Raw genomic sequence first — 22,545 nt, 5'->3', positions numbered from 1 at the left:
GACGAATTCAGGTTTCCTGGGTCACCTCCTTTATAACCCTCCCAAACTACCTGTTGCACCTACTCAGCTCATTTTGCAGAGATGCTGGCATCTGACCTTGATCAGAGACCAGGATAAACCTCTGCTCTCACTCCATACAATCCAAACTTCCCTTACACCATGGTGTTCTGCACCTGGCAAAATAGGGGACAAAGTAAAAGCATCATCTGAAACAATGCTTTGACCACAACGCTTAGTAAGAAATGAATTTACATTGTGATTCATTATACAAGTGTGAGAGTGTATATGTACACATACATATACACTCATAAACAAGTCACAGAAAATGATATTTACCCCTTGTATGGTACATGCTCATCATTTCTCTTCTACTCTATTCCATTTCTTTAATGTTGGCTTTTATATACTAATACTAGGTCCTGACCTATAGTTTAAAACAGTGATGTCGGCGGCCCTGGTGGCGCAGCAGCTTAGCGCCGCCTGTAGCCTAAGGTGTGATCCTGGAGACCCGGGATCGAGTCCCATGTTGAGCTCCCTGCGTGGAGCGTGCTTCTCCCTCTGCCTGTGTCTCTGCCTCTCTCTCCATGTCTCTCATGAATAAATAAATAAAATCTTTAAAAAAAAATAAAAAAATAAAACAGTGATGTACAACACATTTTGAGATATGTACTTATATTTCTTAAGTTAATCAACTTGGAATTGTAAGATTCTAAGATTTCTCTTTCCTGGCACATATATGTGAAGAGTTGAAAATTATTTTGAGAATAAAACAGGTGGACATCTGAGTCACAGCCACTTAGAATGCACATAAACAATACAAAGTCTGTGAGGGAGCCCAAATGAAGAGTGGAAGGAACTTACTGGAACTCAGCCAACCTGCCCAGGGGCAATGGGACACTTGAATATCAATGCTATGAAGCCATCTCATTTTCCTTTTGCTAAATGAAATGATTAAGACTCTTGGAGAGGAGTACTTGGTTGAGTGTCTGCCTTTAGCTCAGGTCATGATACCAGGATCCTGGGATCAAGCTCCAAGCCAAGCTCCTTACTCCATGGGGAGCCTGCTTCTTCCCTCTCCCTCTGCCACTCTCCCTGCTTCTCAAATAAATACATATTTTTAAAAAATAAACATTAAAAAAATGACTAGGGGCTGGGGCGCCTAGGTGGAGCAGTCAGTTGAGCATCCAACTCTTGGTTTCGGCTCAGGTCATGATCTGAGTCATGGGATTGAGCCCTCATCAGGCTCTATGCTCAGCACAGGGTCTGCTTAGGATTTTCTCTCCTTCTTCATCTGCCTGCCCCACCCCCCCAACTCCACTCTCTCTCTAAAATAAATGAGTTAATCTTAAAAAAAAAAAAAAACGGCTTTCGGAGTTGGAAAGAAACTTAAATAACAAATTCCATTTTCTCCTGTCAGATGACAAGAGTAAATCAGCATTTCCTTTGAAAAATCTATCCAAAAGAGTTAACTTCAATTAGAAACAGGATTTCACTAAAACATTGTTCAACCTTCTTTGTCTTTTTTTTTTTTTTCAGAACAATTACCTAAATTTTATTAGCCAAGGGAGAACAGCTTGAAGAGAAATAAATAAACAAAAGAGACATCTTTAGAATCCTTAAGTACATCATATATTTATAATTTAAGTATCATTTTTAAAAGGCCACTATTCATCAGTTCATTTAAATGTACCAACTTCTATCACAGACCCACTTGTCAACTAAGTTAATGTTGACTGTCCTGCTCAGGAGACCATCCTTTGCTTCTGACCTTGGTCTGAAATGGCAACAGAAAGGATGCCATTTAGTGGTTTATGATTAACACTTTGAAGGTAAACACAGCTCTGGAGGCAGATGCTTTTCGAGAAAATTCCCACCTGGCTATATGGTTCTGCACATCTGCCCTCCTCTTTCCTGGTGACATCCATGCCATCAACAGCCAAGCAGAAGGGAAGCAAAAGCTCATGAACAGCTGGTGCTGTGTCAGTCTTTGAGGGGAACATGCTCTAGCCTAGTTGGGAATGGCTTTCTGGAGCCTCCTTCCTGGTGGATAGCTTGTCATCCAACATTATGGGATCCTCTGGGATTTGCGACAACTCCCATGGTCTGTGAGTTCAGAATGTACTCTCAAGTAGGCAGTGACATCCACACCCAGTGGGACACACCTCTTGGGTCCGAAACCACTCCATCATGTGGCTGGTGTGCCCACCATGTCCGCAGGTCAGGCAGAAATTGGACGATCCTCGTACCGCCACATGGCAGATGGCACACTGGAATGTAAAGCCTTTGCAGATGGCACACTGTGTGCCACGGACCTCACTCCGGCAGTGGCTGCAGTACACACCAAACTCTGCAAATGGTTGAAGGTGGCCAAAACAAGAGACATGGTAAGTTAGTTCTGCAAAAGGAAACTGGGTGTTGTGAGTAAGAATGAAGTATGCATCTTAGGTGTCTGCAGGGATTCTATTACAACAATGATTCTCTTTTTTATTTAAACAGTAGAAGCAGACAAGTTGCTGTCACTGAAGGCTGGGTGCAGGTGGACAGTGCAGAAGATGCCCAGGTTGGGAGGCCTGGAGTGAAAACCCCAGGTGGTGGTTATGTCTAATCCTCTCCTATGCCCATGGCTGCAGGGGCCTGGCTCAGAGAGGTGGCCACCAATTGTTTTTAGGCAGAACTGAAGGACTCAGTGAAATCTGGCAACAGCTGATCAGAGTCACAGTGTCTTCCTTACTGTACACCAATGACCAAGAGGCACAAGACAAGCCGGGTCAGGACTCTGCGGTCAGGACCCCCTGACAGCTGGTCCCCAGACCCTGAGGGCTAACCCACCACCACATCCTTGTGCACCGCAGCCACGACCCTGAGTCCTAGCGGCCTGTGTTGATCCCATCTGCCCTGCCCAGCTTCCAGTGTGCCCCCAAGGAACAAACCTTCCCATGGATGCACACTCTCCTCCAACAGTGCCCTTGGCACCTGGCCCTGCTGCAGCCTACCGCCTCTGCCAGCCTCTGGAGGAAAGGCTGTGTGGGTCCAGACTCCCAAGGAGTGCTGGGACAGGAACTGCAGACCTGTGCCCCATTACTGCCTGAAGACTGTCACCCTCTCCCTTTGAGGAAATGCCACCTGGCTTTGCCGTCCTTGCCTCTTGTCTGCCCTCATCTATGGCACTCTGGACAACTCTCCCACCCTGGTTCCCTCAGGATTCTGTCCTTGGTTCTCACTCTTCTCTTGACCCCAGTTCTTGGCACCATCCCTAGTGTCTTCAAAAGCTACCCCCCAACCCTGTGCACACCTGGCCTCCCAGGTCCTCGCCTCTACCCTTTCACCCTTTCTAGCGACAATTTCCCCTAGGGCCAGCCTAAGTGGCATGACATTATCATCACTTTTTTGCAAGTATTCCCAATTCTCCCTCCAGGGTACCATCCAGCAGAACCTCCAGCCCAGATGGAAGCTTTCAGCTACGCACTCGATGTCTGCCCCCAGCACTCCTGAGGAAAGGCCCAATGGCAAGATACACTTCTCACTAAACACACAACACCCAACCAACCAACTCCCAGTGTTGCACAGTGGCTTCTATGCCACTTTCCCGATGGCACTTCTTGCCTCCACCACAGCCCATGGGCTCTTGACCCACCTCACTGCCTGCCTCCTCTCTCACCTAATGGCCTCTCCTTTTCCCTGAGAAAACACAAGCATTCACCTCCAGCTGCCAAACCTTCAAATTTCCCTTCCTGTTCCTCTACTTCTCCCCTCCCATAATGGAGGAAGGTTCCTTTCTTGTACCAGGGCCAGTTCCTCTGCCTCAGGACAAAGGTAGTCACAAAAATGTACCTGTAAAGAATTTTATTTTTTTAAATAGATTTTAATATTACTCATGAGAGACACACAGAGAGGCAGAGACATAAGCAGAGGGAGAAGCAGGCTCCCTGCAGGGAGCCTGATACAGGACTCAATCCCAGGACTCCAGGATCAAGCCAAAGGCAGACACTCAACCACTGAACCACCCAGGTGTCCCCCAATAAAAACTTTTAAAATACATGGTAATTAAGGAAAAATTTAATGGTAGTCCCAGTTCTGGTAAATCCTGAGACAAATTAAACTGGTTTGATAAGTTTGGTGAAAAACAGCCATGTCTTGTCACCCTATGCATAACTTTCTTTGTTAGGAAAGACTTTGATTAATGTTCTTGTGAAAAGCCTAATTAGTTGAAATTTCTTACATTTCCTTGACTAATTTTATTGGTTTGATAAGATTCAACCTTTAAAAATATGAGAATGTGGGGATCCCTGGGTGGCTCAGCAGTTTAGCGCCTGCCTTTGGCCCAGTCCGGGATCGAGTCCTATGTCGGGGTCCCCGCATGGAGCTTGCTTCTCCCTCTGCCTGTGTCTCTGCCTCTCTCTCTCTTCTCTGTGTGTCTCTCATAAATAAATAAAATCCTTAAAAAAATTTTTTTAAATAAAAAATAAATAAGGGATCCCTGGGTGGCGCAGCGGTTTGGCGCCTGCCTTTGGCCCGGGGCGCGATCCTGGAGACCCGGGATCGAATCCCACGTCGGGCTCCTGGTGCATGGAGCCTGCTTCTCCCTCTGTCTGTGTCTCTGCCTCTCTGTCTCTCTCTCTGTGACTATCATGAATAAATAAAATCTTTATAAAAAAAAATAATAAAAAAATAAATAAATAAAAAGGGGTTCTCTGACATTTGAGATTACTGTAAATGTGAACTTAATTATTCTCCATATCTATCTGGGCAAAATTATTAAAACGTTATCTCTCTGAAAATTTCAGTATGTCATTCGTAACTGTGTTTCTCCATACTATGTCAGTTTGAATGTAATCTCTAAAATCATTACTAACTTTAAGACTTTGAACTGATATTTCATTTAGTTAATTAATCAATCATTTGGGAGGATGTGGACAATTTCTAGGTAGATATAAACTCACAAAGATAGGGAATACAAAAACACTAAGTCACTAAATGTAATTTTAATATTTCTCTCTCGCCTCTTATTATTATACATAACAGAATGGCCGTTAGTTGAGAAGGATAGGCACACATCTGGGCTATGCTGATGCTGACTCTCACCACATCTGGAGATACGAAGGGATGCAGAGTTTGTGTGAAATCACAAGCTGTCAAGGTGTCTTTTACAGGAATACTGACAAACTTGGGGACCTCTGGGAAGGAAGCATATGACCAAGGGTGTAGGCTTTGCAGGTAAAATCCAGCAGACGTGAAATGGATCATTTGTGCTTCCTAATGGACAAATTAGTAAGGACAAGAAAAGTACGTCTGGCACATAAATGATCAAATTATGATTCTTGGGGCACCTGGGTGGCTCAGTGGTTGAGCATCTGTCTTTGGCTCAGGTTGTGATCCTAGGGTCCTGGAATCGAGTCCCACACCAGGCTCCTCTCAGGAAGCCTGCTTCTCCCTCTACCTATGTCTCTGCCTCTCTCTCTGTATCTCTCCTGAATAAATAAATAAAATCTTAAAAAAAAAAAAAAGAAATTATGATTCCCAAGGCTTTATGAAACCCCCAGATAGGGGATCCCTGGGTGGCTTAGTGGTTTGGCCCCTGCCTTTGGGCCAGGGCGTGATCCCGGAGTTCCGGGATCGAGTCCTGCGTCGGGCTCCCAGCATGGAGCCTGCTTCTCCCTCCTCCTGTGTCTCTGCCTCCCTCTCTCTCTATGTCTATCATAAATAAATAAATCTAAAAATAAATAAATAAATAAATAAATAAATAAATCTTTAAAAAAAAAAAAAGAAAAAAGAAACCCCCAGATAGAAGCCATTTCCAAAGGCTTAGCATCACATAGCCTTACATGCAGGAGAGCTGTGTGTATTAATTATCATCAATTACACAAATGTGAATAAAACCAAATGTAAATAAATAAGACATTAAGTTAATAAATGGAAGTAGAAAATTGCTGAACAAAATTTAAGCAGACAGACGCACATCTCTGGGGCAAATCTGGGGGGCGGTCAAATGCCTTGCTCTGCCACCATGATGATCAAGTGCCACATAGCACAATGGAAAAAAACAAAATTGAAAATCATCTTGTAATGGAGATGGTTTATGAAAAAAATATTCTGTCTAGCATTATCCCCTCAAATGAAGCCTTGAGCCCTTCTTATTAATCTAACTCCTTCAAAGAAAACCATTTTATCCCTAAAATTTGCTGCTGCAATGGGATGACCCTTGTAGATGTGATAAGTCCAAGAGGAAACTGCTGGTTTTCTATGCCACTTTCCCAATGTCCTGGGAGCCTGTAGTATTTTTCTCTCAATATCTGCTATTCGCTAGATTTGAGCAGTCCAAATCTTCCAAAGTAATAAATAATAAAGATGAAAATATGTAATGCATTTGTGTGTGAGTGTATCTTTCATAATCCTACCCCCGTTGAAATCTTGCAATACTGTTTATAATGATATTAGAACATACTATTCATTCATCAGTATCATTTAAGTCTTCATGAGTTCCTGTTTTACTTCTCTAACTGGATTATAGACTTTTTGACACCACCCCCAAACCACACCTTGTGTTTCCTTCTATGGCCAACATAACCTGGCATGATGCTTACAATAATAGATGTCACTAAGAGCGTAATGTATCAGTTACCAATCTCTGTGATTCATATATTTGTCTGAATACTAATTCTAAAAGACAAATTGTTCCAGGTCTTCACTGTTCTTTCTCTGGTACACTTTCATGTGCTTAGATGCTCTGAAAAATATATTGCCCAAATAGCCTTTTGTGTCTTTGCATTTCCTCAAGTACGTATGCCAAAATAATCCATATTAAAATAATCCTTGTTGGGGTGCCTGGGTGGCTCAGTCAGTTAAGCATCTGCCTTCTGCTCAGGTCATGTTCTCAGGGTCCAGGAATCAAGCTCCGCATCAGGCTCCCTGCTCAGTGGAAGCCTGCTTCTCCCTCTGCCTCTAGCTTGTGCTTTCCCTAATAAATAAATAAATAAAATCTTAAAAAAAAAATCCTTGTTATTCAGTATCTAAATCTCTGTATTACTTTGGTTTGTTTTTTAAGATTTTAAGTAATCTCTACACCCAATGTGGGGCTAAGACTCGAAACCCTGAGACTGAGAGTCATCTGCTCCACCAACTGAGCCAGCCAGGCACCCCTCGTTTGGGCTTTTTAAATTAAAACTATATACACACAACTTAATGAGTCAAATAATGCTATATGTCTTATTAACAAAACCAGTATTCCCTTCCACTCTCTCGCCCATCACTCCCTGGAGGAAATCCTTCCAACTCATGTAACTTTTGGTTTCTACCCATTTATGAAGCTAATTCTTAATTTCCACATTTCAGCATTATCTCAACTTTCCTGTGGAAGCTTTTTTCACTCCTCAATCCATCTAACCACATATATGCCCCATGCCTCATCTTCCCCACACAGTTCTATTATTACTTGGTTAGATCAACATTTTATTTTCACATCATCTATCCAGGTGAACAGTATTTAAGCCAAGCCACGTACCATGACAACTTTTCCTTTCTTGCACATTTGGTTTTTCTTAGCAACCATTTTGTTTTTGTTTGCTTAATTTGCTTACCATAATTCACTTGCAAACCCTCTCTCAAATATCTGAATCTCTATAAATATACTGGACACTGAAATCCACTAGATATTATCCTAACTTTCTCTTCTTGGAGACGTTCCTGAAACTCCAACCTGGAAGGGTCTGTCTCTGAGTCAGCCACGTGGATCTCCCTTTACCGTCATCCTGACTCTCTGCTTTCCTGGATAGGCTGAAGGTTTACTTTCACACAGGACTGATCATTTGGGGCAGGATCCTGGGTTAGAAATCATTTTCTGGAGAACCAAAGGCACTGCTGCATCGTCCTCTCCCTTTCAGTATCCAGCTCACCACTCCTGAGAGGTGTGGTAGTGCCCACATTCCTTATCCTCTCTGTGTGGCCTGTTGTCCCTCCCTGGAAGCTCCCAGGGTACTCTCTCTATCCCAGATCTGTCTTCACTCACCACACGAGGTGCTTAGTGGGCCCTTGCAATCTGGAAAAGTGTCTGCCTTCTCTGGAGGATGAAATTTTCCAATTTTCTGTTGTAGTAGAGGAAGAGTCATAACCTGCAGGGACGTGGGGAACCTAGAAGGGCTATCAAACAATCCTTCTGTGTTTAGTCCCACCTTCGTACCACTCCTAGAGGCGCTGGGCATCACCAAACCCTGATCCATTGGGAGCAAGGGCAGTGGTTCTGTCACATGTGGTTGTTTCTCTGCCTGTCAGTTCAGGCCTCATAATATCAGCTACCACTAAGATACCTGCCTCCCTGGTCCTCAAGGGTATGCTGACATTACTCCCCTCAGTTATGCCTTTTCAGGAAAGCTCTGGATAGATGCTTTGGTGAGGGTGTGTGGGGGAGAGAGGGAATCAGTGTGTGCTCAGATCACCCTCCATGTCACCCTTTAAAACACATCTCTTCTCTTAGCTCCTTCCAAATTACACTCTTGCTTCTCCTCAAAACTCACTGGTGTTGCCTTCTGAGTCTGTTCCTGGCTCTTCCTCTAGATTCAAGCTGCGAGTGCTGGCTTCTCTCAAGGCCCAGAGTGGGCAGACTCTCACTCTCCCTGTACTCTCCCTCCCCACCCCCAGGTCCCAGGTCGTACCATTCTCACAGCTCCAAGTACCACCTACATGCTGAAGATTCCCAAATTGCTAGTTCTCCCCCCAGGCTCCCGTTTAAGCTCCAGACTCACATCTGGCAGCCTAGATGACTTGTATGGTCTGTCCCAAACAGACCTCTTAATTCTCTTCCAGCCTCTTCTATCTGAGAATATGACACCACCACGCCCCCCGCCCCCCCCCTCAGTTGCCCAAGCTGGAAACCTAGGAATCATCTAGGCTTTGTCCCTTCCTCTCAATCCCACATCCAATTTGTTAGCATATCATGCTGAGTCTATCTCTGAAATGTATTCCTAATCCATCCCCCTCTCCCCTTCTGTTGACATCACCGGGGGCTAGGCAGTCATCTCCCTCTGACTACCCTAACAGTCCTCAAACTTCTACCCCTCCCCCACTCCAAGCCTTTCTTCATATAATAGCCAGTGATTCTCTTAAAATAGGAACCAGAGCATGTCACTTACCTCTTAACACCCTTTGAAGTTTACCATTGAACTCAGAATACATCCTAATTCTGTACTATGACTTGCAAGTCCCTAATTATCTTACAATCTAATTTGGTACCCCTCTTCTCACTCACTGTGTTCTAGCCACTGTCCTTGCTTCACTTGTTTGATGTCTGCTGCTCTCTGCACAGATGGCTTCTCATCCTTTAGTCTCAGCCCCTCAGATAGGCCTTTTGGCCAAACATCACCTGAAATCTTACCTCCTGTTGGTGTTCTCCCTGCACCAACATCCTTTATGTTTGCTCATTAACACTGGTCACAACCTCTAATTTTTACATTTTTCTCCCCCACTAGTCTGTGAGTTCCACGAGGGGAAGGAATGTGCTAGCCTGATACATATTAGTTGAATATATGAATGAGTACCCCTCCTTCAAATCGACATCTAAGTACTGTGTTTATTTATTTATTTATTTATTTATTTATTTATTTATTTATTTATAATTTTTATTTACTTATGATAGTCACAGAGAGAGAGAGAGAGAGGCAGAGACACAGGCAGAGGGAGAAGCAGGCTCCATTCACCGGGAGCCCGATGTGGGATTCGATCCCGGGTCTCCAGGATCGCGCCCTGGGCCAAAGGCAGGCGCCAAACCGCTGCACCACCCAGGGATCCCTAAGTACTGTGTTTAAAATTACTTCCACTTAGAAGAGAAATTTACTCTTGTCATGGAATGAAAGGGTTTTTGGGGGCAGCCCAGGTGGCTCAGCGGTTTAGCGCCGCCTTCAGCCCAGGGTGTGATCCTGGAGACCCGGGATCGAGTCCCACGTCAGGCTCCCTGCATGGAGCCTGCTTCTCCCTCTGCCTGTGTCTCTGCCTCTCTCTCTTTTTTTCTCTCTCTCTCGGTCTCTCATGAATAAATAAATAAAAATCTTTTAAAAAAAAAGGTAAAAAAAAAAAAAGAAAGAAAGGGTTTTTGGAAGGTTAGAGCAGACTCCGAATGCTTCAGAAATTTCTGCTTGTGAGCAGCTAAAAGACTTCACTCCAAGTCTTATGTTACAAAATAAATTATAGGCCTTTTCAGAGAGTGATAGGAAAAGAAACTCATATTCACCAATCCCTTTGTGAGGATCAGGAGGACAGGAGACAAACTTCAGCACCTCAGCTCGTTTCTCTCTCAGACCCCAGCGATAGAGGATTTCTCCATAGCATTTCTTAAAGTCATCAAATTGCTGGGTATTGGCAGGGTCCAGAAGCCTGGATAAAACTCAAAAGATTTCCTGTCAGTTCCTTTAAGAAGAAACAAGCTCGATACCAAAGGCACGTAACATACCTTTCTTACAGCAAGAGTCTTGATTTGGGGGAATCCAAGCATTATGAAACTGCAGCCCTTGCTGGGGAAGGCTGTTACCTTTTATTTTTATCATGCTGATCACGTTCTCGCTCACGAGGATCACTGTACGTAAGACTGCCAAAACGGATTTCTTCTGGGGAAGACTCTCCCCAAGGGGAGGAGACATGTTCTGCCTCTCTTCCCGCTGAAGCAAATCAAATGGGAAGGAAAGAGCGAAATGAGAGGCGGCATGGGAAGTGTCTGAAAACTCATATAATGCAGAGTGTGCTCAATTTAGTCGCTGGAAGAAAAATAAGCTAAGCTGAAGATGCTGAGAAATAGAACTAAACTGGACTCTTTCCTAGCCTTACCTTTTCATCTAGATGCTTACTGTTAAGGTAACCTGATAAGTAAGTACACACATGATGATTAAGCTGCAAATTATGGCACAGTTACACAGAATATTAGATAAAACAGTCATTACTGATACAGACTTTTTAAAGGACGTAAGAAAATGTTCATGATAAAATTAAAAACAGAACACAAAAGCATATATATAGAATGGCCCTTCACACACACACACACACACACATAGACTAGGAAAATGTTTTGGAATATTAACAGACATTATTTCTAGGTGCAGGTTCAGTGATGATTATTTTCTTCTCCAATACTTTTCGCGTTTTTTTTCCCCCACTGGGCATGTATTACTTTTTTTTTTTTAAACATTTATTTATTTATTTGAGAGAGAGAGAATGTTCATACATGCATGCAAGCAGGGGTGAGGGACAGAGAGAGGAGGAGAGAAAGAACCTCCAGCAGACTCCCCACTGAGCATGGAGCCTGATGTGGGGCTCACTCTCATGACCCTGAGATTATGACCTGAGCTGAAACCAAGAGTTGCATGCTTACCTGACTGAGCCACCCAGGCACCCCCAGTTATTACTTTTATAATAAAGAAAATTAAAGGAACAAGATTTCTGTCTTTCCCACCTCATTCCCCTAAATGGGAAATGTCTTTCTAGGAAGCAAAACTTCATTTGTTGGAACATTTTTAAATTTCAAACATTTTGAAGTTTCATAGTTTGAAAACCATTCTGAGTATCAGAAATGAATTTTCCTGGCCTTGTGCAAATGGTACTGGTACAATGTTTTTCTGTATGACACAGAATCATTGTTGGCAAGAGAGCGATATACTCTCAGGAAATTATTTGACACCGTACTTATTGGCCACAAACTACTATTTTTCATTTGGGTCTATTTTTTTATTACCTTTTATCTCTTATTATCAAACTGTAACTATGACTTCTTTGCCTGCCCTGCCTCTAACAGGCTCCACGTCCTACTTCAAAGTCTCTACAAGTGTAGCTTTGATTCTATAGACTGGGAAACTAAATCACCAAGCTCATTCAAGTTCTATATAAAATAAGAAAAAATTCTGGAAAAAAAAAAAAGAAAAGAAAAGGGGGGCTCAGTTGGTTAAGCGTCTGCCTTCGACTCAGATCACGATCCCAGGGTCGTGGGGTCAGGCGACACATCGGGCTCCCTGTTCCATGGGGAGCTTGCGTCTCCCTCTTCCTCTGCCTGTTGCTCCCCCTGCTTGTCAAATAAATAAATAATGCCTTAAAAAAACAAAAGAAAAGAAAAGAAAAATTAAGATGATTTTTAAAAAGAAATTTCAAATATCCGGAAAACACAAACACACTTATTTGTCAAAGAGACCCTTATGGCCAGCTAGAATCAGGCTTGTCTTTCTTTCTCCACATTGAGAAGAGGTACATGGGAAGAGAGAGGTAACAAGAAGTGGTAAATGCTGGGGGTGGAGAAAGGATGAGGGTTGGGTTTCTAGGGGTGAACAATGAGAAGTCCCACTGTCAGTCCTGGCAAGGCACAAAGACATATGGGAAACTGGCCTGTACGGGTCTGGGCCTTGCTAATAACTACAGCATCCCCGTACATTAAATTTGAAGAAAAATGAGAAACAAGGAAAATATAGTGTATCTATCAACTGAAGTTTACACATTAATGATTCACACACAGTTTTCAGAGTTCTAGAAATCCAGCGTGGCCAAGCCAGCTCCATACCAACCTATGTTCCAGCCACCAGCATTGAGCCCTGGGTCTGACATGCTTGAGCAGGAGCCCGAGGAAGTAAAGCTAGGCTGCAGGACAAACAGGAGCCATATCAGAATAGGTTTCCTTTAGGGTAAGTCAGATACAAAGCACAAGGCCTCCAGCTTACATATCGGCTGTGGGACACCATAAGGTTAGAGGATCGGCCAGGAAAGGGTCCAAAGGGGTTTGGTATTCCCTGAGGCCGAGATTGGGCTTCAAACACGCTGCAGAGCATGGCCAAGGTCTGGACATCCCGGAGTCGGCAGTAATGAGCCAACCTGGAGGGAAAGAGGAGAGAAAAAAAGTCAAGAAAAGAGATAGAGGAAGGATAACTGTCATAGTTGTGGTGGGCTGTTGACAGAAGGGCAGAAGGAAGGATTCTCAATTCAGCCTCACAAACCCATCAGGAACCAGGGCTTTCTCCAGATTCAGAAGCTTATACTCTTGAGTTTGGCTAAATTTGTTTTGGAAAAGAATGTATCCAAGTGTTATAAAGGAGCTGAATAACCCATCTGAAAGCTTCTGCTTGGCATCCAGGCATGGCTCAGACTTGAATGTAGCTTCCCCAAGAACTAAGTGGACTAAAATAACAACTGAATGAAACCATGCATGTGCTCCTGGTCTCCCCAACTCCAAGAATCACTCTTCATTCATAACCTAATGCTATGTGAAGGTGTTCAGAACACTGTACCACCACCACCACAGTATGGAGAGCTGGAAATAGACTCAAATGTGGAATTATGGAATATGAACTATTAAATAAGAATAACAAGGAATATTTTTACCTTTTAGGTACTTACATCCTCTTTGCTCCTTTTAGGATTATTAAGCTAGGATGTGAGGTAGTGATCAGGGCAACTTGGCCTTTGGGAATGGAATGATACTGATACTTTCCTACCAACCAATGTCTAGTATCTCTTAAAGTGTTTTCACACCATCATATCTGAGCCTTATGTGATGTGGACAGAACAACCATTATCATCCCTGCATCACCATTTGCAACTGAAGCTTCAGCATAGGTCCCAAGTCCAGCCTCAACAAGTAAGTCAAGCAATCCTCTACCTGAAGGAATTAGAGTTTCTCTATCAGGCTCTGAGCTTCACAGTATAAAGGTTTGAGTGGTATGATCTGTGGTAAACCATTTTCACATTGTATTTCCAGCTTGCCACATTTCAGTGCAATAAATCCAACATAAATCTGGTGTTTCCATAAACTGCCAAATAGGGTGAAAAATATCATTGCCCTTGAAAAACGTGTAAGTCAACATGGAATTAGAGAATCTGCTCTTGGGGACAAAGCTCTATAGCACTCAAGAAATTTACCATTTCAAGAGTTCAAACTCCTGTGTTCAGACTGGTGTGACTTTTGGGCTAAAGCATAAATCTCTAAAGGACACAAGTCTCAAATCCCTGTTGTAAATGACAAATACTGTATACTTCCTTCTGTTATGTTAGTTCTGCACAGATATTATTGTAGCACTAACGTGAAAGATCTCACTTTTGCCCATTCTCAGACCTCTTCGATGAAAACACTTGCAAATGCTTACAAGACCTAAAATTTATATTACTCGTTTTCCTCACATTTAGCTCTTAAAACCTACAAGGACTCGAGCAGCTGTCGCCCAAAGGGATGTCGAGCCCAGGGTGTTTCCAAATCTGGGTCAGACTTCGGACCAAGGCAAAGATCTGTAGCAACTGTAGCCAGCGACCAAACCTGGAACAGATTGAAGAGAAACACTCAAAGTCAGACTGGTCAGGACAGGACCAGGAAACATGAAAGAACCTCACCTCTCCTCCACACACAGCCTACAGCCTTGATGCTCTCAGGGCAATAAAAACTGAGAACATGAAGCTCCCTTCCAGATATATCAAATCAAATTTGCATTTTAACACAATACTCTGGGGACTGTAATGCTCGAGAACCACTAGTCTTAAAAACTTTTATTAAGCAAACTTCAAAGAAATGATACCACGCATTAACCCCAATGGGTTGTATCAAGTGATTTCTTCCACTGCTTCATTAGTGAACAGGCAGAGAGAGGGGGAAAAAAGCATTCTGGACCACATTTCAGATCTGTCCTTTGCCCAAGTAATGGGAAACTGTTGCTTTCATTACAAAAGTTCTGGTATACCCTCAAAGCTGAAGAAAAATAGGCTAGAACAAAATAGACTTGACTTTCTTTTTGTTAACATCAAATCTGAGGAATATCTCCAAAACTGAAATCTCTTAGGGCTTGGGGTCATCAGGCAGAAACTAATATCCACTAGGTGTCTATTAAATCCAATATTTAGTACACACTAATATTAAAAACATCATGCCATCAACAGAACCTCCTTCCCTCCACACTTTTAAAAATGGAATACTATTTTTGGGAAATCTTTCTTAGTACCAATACATCATTATATGACCACTAACTGGAAAACAGTATACTAGACTGTGAGAAACTTAAAAGGAAGAAAATACAGACTTTAATCGAGGAGTCTATAATCTAAGAAAAAAAGAATAAACAAAAATATTGAAAAGCAAGTAAAAAAAACCACATCAGGTATGTAAAGAATCAATTAAGTTAGGTGGCACTGGGGCACCTGGGTTGCTCAGCGGTTGAGCGTCTGTCTTCGGCTCAGGCATGATCCCAGGGTCCTGGGATCAAGTCCCACTTTGGGCTCCCCACAGGGAGCCTCCTTCTCCCTCTGCCTGTGTCTCTGCCTCTCTGTGTCTCTCACAAATAAATGAATAAAATCTTTTAAATAAATAAATGAATAAAATAGGGGGCACTAATATACTCAAGCACAGGAGAATCGATTAAAACAAGATACATGAACAGATACATAAATCAATGGAACAGAATAGAGAATCCAGAAGTGGACCTTCAACTTTATGGTCAAGGAGTATTCGACAAAGCAGGAAAGACTATCCACTAGAAAAAAGACAGTCTCTTCAATAAATGGTCCTGGGAAAATTGGACAGCCACATGCAGAAGAATGAAACTAGATCATTCTCTTATACCATACACAAAGGTAAACTCAAAATGGATGAAAGATCTAAATGTGAGACAAGATTCCATCAAAATCCTAGAGGAGAACACAGGCAACACCCTTTTTGAACTTGGCCACAGCAACTTCTTGCAAGATACATCCATGAAGGCAAGAGAAACAAAAGCAAAAATGAATTATTGGGACTTCATCAAAATAAAAAGCTTCCACAGCAAAAGAAACAGTCAACAAAACTAAAAGACAATCTACAGAATGGGAGAAGGTATTTGCAAATGACCTACCAGATAAAGGGCTAGTATCCAAGATCCATAAAGAACTTATTAAACTCAACAGCAAAGAAACAAACAATCCAATCATGAAATGGGCAAAAGACATGAACAGAAATTTCACTGAGGAAGACATAGATATGGCCAACAAGCACATGAGAAAATGCTCTGCATCACTGGCCATCAGGGAAATACAAATCAAAAGCACAATGAGATACCACCTCACACCAGTGAGAATGGTGAAAATTAACAAGACAGGAAAGAACAAATGTTGGAGAGGATGTGAAGAAAGGGGAACCCTCTTGCACTGTTGGTGGGAATGTGAACTGGTGCAGCCACTGGAAAACTGTGTGTGTGAAGGTTCCTCAAAGAGTTCCTCATAGAGCTACCCTACGACCCAGCAATTGCACTGCTGGGGATTTACCCCAAAGATACAGATGCAATGAAATGCCGGAACACCTGCACCCCAATGTTTATAGTAGCAATGTCCACAATAGCCAAACTGCGGAAGGAGCCTCGGTGTCCATTGAAAGATGATGGATAGAGAAGGTGTGGTCTATGTATACAATGCAATATTACTCAGCCATTAGAAACAACAAATACCCACCATTTGCTTCGACGTGGGTGGAACTGGAGGGTATTATGCTGAGTGAAATAAGTCAATCGGAAAAGGACAAATATTATATGGTCTCATCCATGTGGGGAATATAAAAATTAGTGAAAGGGAATAAAGGCAAAGGAGAGAAAATGAGTGAAAATATCAGTGAGGGTGACAAAACATGAGAGACACCTAACTCTGGGAAATGAACAAGGGTAGTGGAAAGGGAGGTGGGCGGGGGGTTGGGGTGACTGGGTGATGGGCACTGAGGGAGGCAATTGAGGGGATGAGCACTGGTGTTATGCTAACTGTTGGCAAATTGAACTCCAATAAAAAAAATAAAAATAAATAAATAAAACAAGATACATGAGGTTTACTTTCGTTTCTATACAATAACCCACCCAAATGGTTGCTAAGAGAAGTTAATGTCTTTCTGGGATAGGACAGGATGTTTATTACCCTGGCTGAAAATTTAGGCATGTTACTTCCTCACCTTTTTTTTTTTTAATAAATTTATTTTTTATTGGTGTTCAATTTACCAACATACAGAATAACACCCAGTGCTCATCCCGTCAAGTGCCCCCCTCAGTACCCATCACCCATTCATCCTCACCCCCCGCCCTCCTCCCCTTCCACCACCCCTATAGCAGCAATGTCCACAATAGCCAAACTGTGGAAGGAGCCTCGGTGTCCATCGAAAGATGAATGGATAGAGAAGATGTGGTTTATGTATACAATGGAATATTACTCAAGCCATTAGAAACGACAAATACCCACCATCTGCTTCAACGTGGATGGAACTGGAGGGTATTATGCTGAGTGAAGGAAGTCAATCGGAGAAGGACAAACATTATATGTTCTCATTCATTTGGGGAATATAAATAATAGTGAAAGGGAATATAAGGGAAGGGAGAAGAAATGTGTGGGAAATATCAGAAAGGGAGACAGAACATAAAGACTCCTAACTCTTTTTTTTTTTTTTTTTTTTTAAGATTCATTTATTTATTTTAGAGAGAAAGAGGACACAGGAAGGGCAGAGGGAGAAGGAGAGAAAACCTCAAGCAGAACTCCACTCACCCCTGCTGAGTGTGGAGCCTGGCATGGGGCTGGATCTCATGACCCTGAGATCAAGACCTGAGCCAAAAACCAAGAGTTAGATCCTTAACCAATTGAGTCACCCAGGCATCCCATTACTTCCTTACTTATAATATACATTTCCTAAATGGCTTTAACAGGAATAGATGACACTTGGGCTTATTTCTGCAATTCTTTGCAAAACAGTAGACACATCATCATCAACACATGCATTAAAAAGAACAAAAAAACATTCTTCAAGCATCTGCACTGATGCCATTTCCATCCCTTTATAAGTAGCATGCTACAAATAATGACAATAATTATAGGAACAGAGTGGTGACTGTCCCATATATTGGGTATTTGCCATCTAGCAAATATAGATAGGGGAATTTTACATATATGACCTTATTTCTTTCTTAATCGATTCTAGAATCAGAACTATTTCATAGTCCAGGAAATTGAGGTTCAGAAAGACTAAGTGCTACCCAGGATCACAAAACCAAAAAGGTAAGAGCCCCAATTTAAATCCGGGGCTGTCAGAACCCAAGGGAAGGGTCTTTCAACTTCAGACCAGCCTGACTGAGAACTTAAGAAAAATATCAAAAACTTAAAACCACCTTAGGAAATAATTTTCCCTCAGAGAATGATTTTTCAGAACACCTCGGGTCTGCCTTAGTTTGTTTTTTTTTTTTTTCAAAATCGGGTCTGCCTTAGGATTGCATTTGCCAATCTCATCAACATTATGAGGTCATTATTATGGTTTTCATCTTATAAATATACACAGGCTGGGCAAGCCTGAAATAATCTGCCCAGGGCTCCATCACTAGGGAGCTAAGTTGGACCTACCTCCTGGTATAAATTGTGCACTATTTCTACTACTCTACTTTGCCCTCTTAGTATGTACAGACTGAGGTGGCTGAGTCCTCAGAGAAACAGATTCAGTCTCTGAGTCTCAATCTCACCTAAAAGGGTTTGGGGCAGAGAGCTGATAATGTTTATAAGAGGAAAAAGGCAATCTTAGGGATTTCTTAATCATATAAAAATCAAGGGAAAGTCTTAGCTCTGGGTCATTTGGAGTTACAGGGAAAAATTAAACTGATAGAGGAGTTTCTATTGCTCAGTCGAATCCTCACACTACCGAATAAAGGGCACAGGAGAAACGGGAAGTAGACTACTGGTTGCCCAGGTCTGGGTGGGGAAAAGGGGATTGACAAGAGACAGCTAAGTCTCTTCAAGGTTGTAGCAATGTTCTAAAACTGTTGTGATGGTTGTAAAACTGTGAATATACTAAAAGACACGGAGGGCAGCCCAGGTGGCTCCGCGGTTTAGGGCCGCCTTCAGCCCAGGGCCTGATCCTGGAGACCTGGGATCAAGTCCCATGTCGGGCTCCCCGCATGGAGCCTGCTTCTCCCTCTGCCTGTGTCTCTGCCTCTCTCTCTCTCTGAGTGTCTCTCATGAATAAAGAAATAAAATCTAAAATAATAATAATAATAATTAAAAAATTAAAAAATAAAAGACACGGAGGGATGCCTGGGTGGCTCAGTGGTTGAGCGTCTGTCTTTGGCTCAGGGTGTGATCCTGGAGTCCTGGGATCGAGTCTTGCATCGGGCATCCTGTGAGAAGCCTGCTTCTCCCTCTGCCTGTGTCTCTGTCTTTTCTCTCTCTGTCTCTCATGAATAAACAAAATCTTTAAAAACAAACAAACAAAAGACACTGAATGGTACATCTGAAATGGGTAAGCCACGTGGTATAGGAACAATGTCCGGTGGCACAGCAGTTGAGCGTCTGTCTTTGGCTCCGGGTATGATCCCAGAGTCCTGGGATTGAGTCCCAGGATCAAGTCCTACATCTGGCTCCCTGCATGGAGCCTGCTTCTCCCTCTGCCTGTCTCTCTCTCTCTCTCTCTCTCTCTCTGCATGGAGCCTGCTTCTCCCTCTGCCTGTCTCTCTCTCTCTCTCTCTGTGTGTGTTTCTCATGAATAAATAAATAAAATCTTTTAAAGAAATTAAAAATAAATAAAAATAATAAAAAATTTAAAAATAGGAGTTCACTCTAACATATTGATGTTCCTGCAATGATGAAGGAAATTAACATTTTTGCTAGATTACATTATATTTCAAAACTGAACAGGCTTCTACCTAAGAGAATGCTTTGGTAAACTTTTTATGAAACAAAGCATTTTTTTAAAAGATTTTATTTCTTTTTTTTTAAAAAAGTAGGCTCTAGCATAGAGCCCAGTGTGAGGCGTAAAATCATGACCCTAAGATCAAGACCTGAGCTGAGATCAAAAGTCAGATACTTAACCAACTGAGCCAGCCAGGCACCCCTTAAAGATTTTATTTTTAAATAATTTTTACACCCAACAGGGGTGTGAACTTACAACCTGAGATCAAGTGTCACATGTTCTACTGACTAAGCTATCCAGGTGCCCTCCCATTTATTTATTTATTTCTTAATTTTTAAGTAGACTATATCACACACAGGACCTGAACTTGCAACCCCAAGATCAAGAATCACATTGCTAAAAAAAAAAAAAAAAAAAGAATCACATGCTATACTGACTGAGCCAGCCAGGCACCTACTTGAAACAAAGCACTTTTTTTTTTTTAAAGATTTATTTCTTAGAGAAAGAGGGAGAGAGCATCAGCAGGAGGGGCAGAGGGAAAGGGAGAAGAAAATCTGAAGCAGACTCTGTGCTGAACTCAGAGCCCATCATGGGGCTTGATCTCTCAACCCTGAGCTGAAACCAAGAGTCAGATGCCCAACTGACTGTGCCACCCAGGTGCCCCTGAAACTAATCATTTTTAAAAGTATAAAAACCCCAGCAAAACAGAATTGAGAGTATAAATGGCAAAGGTACAGCCACATATATGTGTGTAACAATCACCATGGTAACAGAGTAGAAAAAGAATGTAATAAAAAATTAGCAGTATGTGCTTTAGGATTCTCTCAGCTAAGCTCTAATAAGAAAAAGACCCAAAGGGGGGCATCTAGCTGGCTCAGTTGGAAGAGCATACAACTCTTGATCTTGGGGTCATGGGTTCAAGCCTCACATTGAGGGTAAAGATTACTTTAAAAAATTTTTTTAAAAATAAGAGAGAGAGAAAGAAACCCAAAGGATTTAGAAAGCTGCTCTAGCCCTGTAGTTCGGCAAAGAAAATGGGAGAGGAATTATACAATAGGAAGCACACCTTAAAATGTCACTAAACCAAAATTATAAAGTGAAAACCATCAGCTCACAGATGGCCATCAGAAGGGATGCACAATACCTGGACAAGGTCCTTTCTTCCAACAAGTAAGGCAGAAGTGGCATTCTTCTGGCATGTTTCTTGAATATCATTCACATTCAAGCTGAAATTTAAAAAGAAAAAGTTTCTTTCTAGTCTAATCTTCTACATCAGTTACCCCTGGTTTCACAGACAAACTAAAACCCGCATGTTTAGTTGTCACCCAAAATGTTTTATCCATGTTGGCTGTAAGTGGGGTGGGTTTTTTTTTTTTAATTATTCATGAAATACACAGAGGCAGAGACACAGGCAGAGGGAGAAGCAGGCTCCCCATTGGGAACCTGATGTGGGACTCGATCCCAGAATCGCAGACTCATAACCTGAGCCAAAGGCAGATGCTCAACCACTAGCCACCCAGGTGTCGCTGGCCTTAAGCTTTATCTTTGCTACATAACATGGAGAAAAAGCTTACCTACAGCTCATATTAGGCTATGGGTTTGCACCTGGGGAAGTTGAAATTTTACTTCTCCAGAGTCAGGACAGGAAGCCAGCCCCGAATGTCAATTTGGCAACCAGCTTTTTTGTGGATTTCCCCAGGCTCAAGGGTTCAATGAAAATGAATTTAAATAAGTGCGACACTGTGGTTTCTAACAGAGTGGTGTGCTGTGTACATACTACAAAATAAACGCTTTTTTGATATGCATTCCAGTTCAAGAAGGGTGACCACAGGCCAGCTTCTGTATGCCAGTCACTAGCCTCCCAACTCCCTTCAACCAAAATGGCTCTACTTTTAACTGTTTTACATTATGGTATGGAAAGCAGAATTCTGAGGCTGCTCCCAAGATTTGTGTCCCCCTCACAAACACATTTAATATAATCTCCTCCCTTTAGTTGTGGGTAATACCAGTGAATATTGATGAGCTATCACACCCAAGATTAAGTTACTTATCAGTTCACTCTGAATGTGTCAAAAGGGAGATTAGTATCTAAGGTGGGCCTGACCAAAGGTGAAACCTAAGAAAGAAAGTGAAGCATCAGAGAGAAACTCCAGCTGGTAACAAAGATGAAAATCAGCAAGTTCTATGGCTTCAAGGAACTAAATTCTGCTAACAACCTGCATGAGCTTGGAAGAGGACTCTGAGCATTAGATAAGACCACCCACTGGCCACCTCTATGATTTCAGCCTGGTGAGACCTGAGCAAGAACCCAGTTAAGCCATGCCCAGACCCTGACCCATGGAAACTGAGATAATAAATACAGGTTATTTTAAGCTGCTAAGTTTGTGGTACCTTGTTATGCAGCAATAGAAAGCTCATATACTGGTCTCCTCCTAAAATTTCTTCTGAAGAAAGAGTTCCATTGCTTTTTTTTTTTTTTTTTAAGAGAGAACACATATGTGCCAGTAGGGGGTGGGAGGCGGGCATGCCACAGAGGGTCATGAAAAGGGAGGCAGGAAGTCTCAAGACTCCACACCCAGCATGGAGCCCAACGCAGGGCTTGATCTCACAAACCTGGGATCACAACCTAAGCTGAAATCAAAAGAGGCAGCCACTTAAATGACTGAGCCACCCAGGCGCCCCAAAAGGGTTCCAATCCTTTAAAAAAAAAGAAACAAAACAACATTGATCATGATGACTATGTGATAAGCAGGGCAGACTCACATGTACAGTTCTCCCAGTGATTTGTGAACAGGAAGAAGGCACGCAGTATCCTGGATGATAACCTTCCCAGCAGCCTTGATCGGCCGATTGCCGGAGTCTGATCCCTCACGCTTGCTTTTCCATCTCCTGGATTTCTGGGGGAGATGACGAGATATAACTAATGGGGACTTTGA

At 42.4% G+C, this 22,545-nt stretch overlaps 1 protein-coding gene across 15 annotated transcripts in view; it reads right to left on the bottom strand.

Annotated features, from left to right (window-relative positions):
• Positions 1-1,606: 1,606 nt before the first annotated feature.
• The window catches only part of WDR59 (WD repeat domain 59), a 98,139-nt gene continuing 77,200 nt past the window's right edge, over positions 1,607-22,545 (bottom strand). For 13 of the 15 annotated variants that reach the window (XM_025993045.2, XM_072731527.1, XM_072731531.1 and 10 more), the window contains 8 exons: positions 22,373-22,506; positions 20,754-20,835; positions 14,151-14,263; positions 12,678-12,828; positions 12,525-12,597; positions 10,514-10,640; positions 10,217-10,359; positions 1,607-2,347 (listed from right to left, as the gene is read on the bottom strand). In XM_025993045.2, coding sequence (XP_025848830.2) covers positions 2,112-2,347; positions 10,217-10,359; positions 10,514-10,640; positions 12,525-12,597; positions 12,678-12,828; positions 14,151-14,263; positions 20,754-20,835; positions 22,373-22,506 — 1,059 coding nt within the window. In that variant the 3' untranslated portion in view covers positions 1,607-2,111. Of the gene's footprint in view, positions 2,348-10,216; positions 10,360-10,513; positions 12,058-12,524; positions 12,598-12,677; positions 12,829-14,150; positions 14,264-20,753; positions 20,836-22,372; positions 22,507-22,545 lie in introns of all 15 variants that reach the window. The other 2 variants (XR_011996121.1, XR_011996122.1) reach the window with 1 other exon arrangement.

Source organism: Vulpes vulpes, chromosome 12 (assembly GCF_048418805.1).
Source record: "Vulpes vulpes isolate BD-2025 chromosome 12, VulVul3, whole genome shotgun sequence".
Lineage (NCBI taxonomy): Eukaryota > Metazoa > Chordata > Mammalia > Carnivora > Canidae > Vulpes > Vulpes vulpes.
The sequence above is the reverse complement of the archived record's forward strand: the minus strand, read 5'-3'. Positions and strand labels throughout refer to the sequence as shown.